Raw genomic sequence first — 4,721 nt, 5'->3', positions numbered from 1 at the left:
TTGGAAATGAGATTTTAAGCAAATCTAATTACGACGCTGTCCACTCTGATCAATATTAACGTGCTCTGTGGCGACTGATTTGAAACGTTTCAGTACAAGACGAAAGAGCGACCCCTGCTGGAAAGATGCTGCAAGCACACGGAGAGTTGCTAAAAGTGACGATGGCTCACAAGGATAATATAAAACACCGAGAACTGCATAATATTCACTCATGCACGTTTTCCCAAAGAACCCAACCTGTTTGGTTTTGAATTCTCATGATTTAAAAAAAAAGAAAAGAAAAAGAGAAAAAAAAAACAGTTTTTGGGTCAAATCTTTGTGGTTTAGATAACAACTTCCTCTGGTTTCATCAACCAGAAACCACAGGAACTTTGATGCTCTATGGTGTGAATCAGAACAAGGTAGAGTTTCTCTCTTTCTGAACATAAAACGAATTACACATCTCATGTATATTGGTGTATTTGTTATTAAAGAAGGATTACAGTTTGGTTCTGGAGGGGTTAATCTTCCACGAGGTCAGATGGTATTGGAGATAACTTTTTCCAATTGGTTATAAGCACTGAATTTAACTGAGCAGTGTTAATCAGTAGATAGAACTGAAAAGTGTGCAATTAATTGCGATGTGGTGCATTTTACAGGATTAATTTTAGCACAAATGGGCATGAATTGCTCCTGAATGTCTCACGAAGTTCTTGACGAGACATTTGTTGTAAATCAGAAACATATAAGTGAACTTGAACTCAAATTAATTGAAGCGGATGACATTCATAACCTTTTGGTTTGTTGATTTAAGATAATTTCAGTCGTTTTGCCATTAAAACCAGTTTAGAAAAATAGATTGTTTGCTTTTCGTTGCTTGTCAGTTCCTAATTCCTTTTTTAAAAAAATGCAACTTCGCAGTCAGTTTGACAGAAATGAAGCCAGTGAATTAACACAACAAAATCAAAAACACAAGTCATCTCAGGAATTTTTGCATTTATTGAAAAATATATAGATATAGATAATAATAGGATTGTCAGTGTACAGGCAGAGAGAGCTTGAGATAAATATTTCCACCAGCACTTTGACTTGGCTCAGTGAACATTGAGAGGTCGTTTGAGGGTTACTGGGACGGTGTGGTGGTGGAGTTGGTCGCTCCTTTGGCCTGGTTAATCTCCTTGGTCTTGATGATTTTCTTCACCCACTGCTGAGTTGCGTCGACACAGACCTCTCTGCCACCCTTCATCAAAAAACTGCAACAGAGACGAGGAAAGAGGCTGATTAGTTTCTCATTGTTCGTCGAAAGCCATGTGAATGCTGAAAACATGCATTTATTTTTCATTAGACGCATAAAAAAGTAGTGATAAACTATTTGGATTTAAATTTAGAAGTGTTTTCTAGCATCTAAAAATACTTACAGCACACCCTCCATGGGACAAAGAGAGTCCGTGTATCTGAAGTTCGCCACCGCTGACTTTTGCAGCCGTTTCGGAAAGAACTTGAAGCAGCATTCGTCCGGGCCGAAGGAATCTAAAAAAAGGTTGGTGTAAATAAAAATTTACTTTGCATGCAAAAATGAAACCCAGAACAATAATTCCACCTGGAAAAGTGGTGCCAGAAAAATATATTCAGCTGGGATGTAGATTAAGTTCTCTCGTTTTTGCAAAGATGTTCACAAATGATGACAGAATTCATTTTTAAAAAATTGGTGATCTTACTGGCATAAGTCTGAAGAGCGAGGGATGAGAGAAGCAGGAGGCAGGTCGCCATGATTACGGAGTTCTTCATCATCACCATGTTGTCTGTCGTCTGGTGTCTCTCAGGCGTGCTTGCAGGTCCGGCTGAGTTGTCTGTGTGTGTCTGCTCCACTCAGAGTCCCTTTTTATTGCGTTGCACCTCACATGTGTGTGTATTTGCAGAAGTACAGGTTCCATGACAAAACCTTACCTGCAAAAAAAAAACAAAAAAAAACCTGCGGTCATGTGGTCAACATTTCTCAAAAGGGGAAAAGCGCGAGGGTTTAAAAAAAAAAAAAAGAAAGAAAGAAATGGGTGGAGAGGGTGATGTGCCGTGGGTTTCAGGCGAGTTCTTTGAAACCGAGAACGTCGCATCGTCTCAGTTTCTGGTATACAGGCATTTATGTGCCTGTATGTGTGAATACATTTATGCTTCAGCATTTGCATGTCTGTGCAGCGTGTGCAGATGCACGGTGGCTTGCATCTTCCCCACCTGTTACTACTCATGTTAATGGTTTGCTTCCGCCCACGGTGAACTTCAATGTCAAGGAAAGAAAAACAAAGGTCAATTTGAACAAAAAGATGCTAATATGCAGTAATAAAAGTTTCTTTGGACTGGGTGGGCCACTCCAAAGCAAGCAAAACATGTTGGTAACATGAAAAGATATAATTTCTGTCAAATGTCTTGCTATTCATAAACACGGGCCTGCAGATCTTCGGATGTTGTTGAAAACCAAACTCTCTCCTTGTTTTCTGTAGTTTAGAATAATGGCTGTCACTCTGGTTCCCTGCTGTCCTTAGAAAAATCTTTGTACCTCTCTCCAGCCCGTTTCCCATCTGTTCCTTACTTTCATTGGTTCGGGCTTTGAGCTTGAATTACACCTGATACAACTTATTGCACTCCATCATGAAAACTCCGGGTTTTCATTTAGAAAAACATAAAATAAGAATATAAAACACTGACGTTTGTGTTAGGAAAGTGACAATATGATAAGAAAGTTAAAGGGGCATTAATGCGTTCCCAATACCCCTTTACGTTCCAACCTTTTGAGTTTTCTTCTCAGCGAACCAGTTGAGAAGAAAGCAGTCAGGTGTGCTTTGAGCACACGCCGATTGTGGTGTAGAAATATTTCAGGGTATTTCATGAGGGGAGTTGCTACGTCGCTTTTTTTTTTCAACCACAATGCGTGGTGAAATCTTTTCAGAGAGACGACAGGAAGTGACGGGCCGACAGTAGACATTGTGGTTATTAGCTAGCACACCAAATCCAGCTTAAACTTCTTCTGCTAAGTAGGTCATGGAGACAAGACTTTTGAGGAGATTTGACAGGTGAGATTATATTTCTGAAGTAATTAATCAAATATAAGTTTTAATTTGTTTTCTAACATTTAAAGCTTCTTATGACCAAACTGTCATATTTTGAAGATCCCAAGGTTCTACATTATCCCAACAAAGACCTTTATTCTTAGACTGCAGATCACTAGAGTCTCTCACAGTAAAATAATGACTTCTACACATATTGAATTCCTGTTGTCATATAAGAACCAGCTTCCAGTTTTTGTTGGGTGTGTAATCACCTTCCCTATTTTAATGGAAGACCCTGAGATGTCCTTGTAGTTACACTGGTTTAGGTTAATGGGGGACGTCCCGTGATGTATCGATCACCTCTTCGCTCTCTTCACTTTCCGTGTATGTAGGCAATTGCCATTTCTGCCTTCCGGTTCTCTCAACCTCAACGAAGCGTAGACGGTCGCCCGTCTCGACAAACTTTCAACCACTGCTTTTTCCTTCCAGCTATCATCTGCTCCATGGAAGAAACTGATTTTAGAGCTTAGGTTCAAGTTAAAGTTGATGATATCCTGAAGAAGATATTCATCCTCTACACAGTACAATATTCTCAAAGTATCTTCATATTGGGATTGTATTTGAAAACTTTTAATGCTTTAGACACCAACTTTATTGACACATCCAGTAAAGATGTGACACTAAAATATTTAAATAACTGTTGATTAGAGTATATCTACAAATCCCATTATAAAAAATAATTGATTTAATCAAAATTCCTCTGCTGATACACGTTTCTGGTATTTTCCATATTGGCCATAAGGGCTTGTTGAGATTAAGATGTTTGCAGTGGTACAGCTATATGATGAATTATTTTTTGCTTTGCACATTTTTATTTTTTTTTTTAAAAGACCATTTTTATCTAGAAAATAAATACTCAGCTCCTGACATATTACAACCATTAACTGTAATTAATTTAATTACTTAGGTAATTTACCAACAAAAATTGGTGTATAATTCTGAAATGGATGGATTATTGATTATTTTTAAAGTCTATACTACTTTATTCAACACCCCCATCACTCTAATACGCATAAGTAAAATGCAGAAAATTAAGAAATGTACTAACAAGTAACAAGTAAATTCATTACTTTGCATTGGTTCGTCACACAAAATCTCAGTAAAGCATATTAAAGTTTGAGATTCTAACAAGACAAAATGTGAAGCATTTAAAGAAGACTTCCATTTTCTAAACTGGTCTTTTGTTCTGTTTCCAGTTATACACCCAAAAAAAATTTCACATCAATTTGCAGAAAAACCACGGAGACACAGGATGTCTGACACTGGTTACAAATTATTTGTAAGTGCGTAGTAAATGACAGAAATTGTAATCCTGATTTCTTTAAGACAAATAATTTAGTTTTTAGTTTGAGGAATAAGATCAAAGTTTTATCACGGGAGAAGGACAATGCTTTTAAAAGGCTTTATTACCTTTTAATAAAATCAAGATGAATGTTTTATCTACGTTCTCCTCGTTCCTCGTTAGTTTTAACTTGGTTGTTAAGAAGCAATAATAATTACATTAATGACTAAATTATTAGTGTTTCTTTATTTCAGAGTATCGAGAAAACATTTCCTTTAAGTTTTTTTTTTTTTTTTTTTTTTTTTTTTAACAAAAAAAAAAAAAAAAAAAACCCAAAAAGGAGACTTCCTTCAAAAATA

The 4,721-nt window shown here is 36.7% G+C and overlaps 1 protein-coding gene across 1 annotated transcript in view; it reads right to left on the bottom strand.

Moving 5' to 3' along the window:
* Window positions 1-958: 958 nt before the first annotated feature.
* Window positions 959-4,721, bottom strand: part of LOC106958422 (C-C motif chemokine 3-like) — an 8,951-nt gene continuing 5,188 nt past the window's right edge. The window contains exons 2-4 of the mRNA XM_015050309.1: window positions 1,698-1,926; window positions 1,398-1,509; window positions 959-1,232 (exon numbers count right to left, since the gene is read on the bottom strand). Of these exons, the coding sequence (XP_014905795.1) occupies window positions 1,103-1,232; window positions 1,398-1,509; window positions 1,698-1,776 (321 nt within the window). The 5' untranslated portion in view covers window positions 1,777-1,926 and the 3' untranslated portion in view covers window positions 959-1,102. The remainder of the gene's footprint in view (window positions 1,233-1,397; window positions 1,510-1,697; window positions 1,927-4,721) is intronic.

Source organism: Poecilia latipinna, unplaced genomic scaffold (genome assembly GCF_001443285.1).
Source record: "Poecilia latipinna isolate Pla-1442-1.1 unplaced genomic scaffold, P_latipinna-1.0 Scaffold985, whole genome shotgun sequence".
NCBI lineage: Eukaryota > Metazoa > Chordata > Actinopteri > Cyprinodontiformes > Poeciliidae > Poecilia > Poecilia latipinna.
This window is presented reverse-complemented; position numbering and strand designations above follow the sequence as displayed.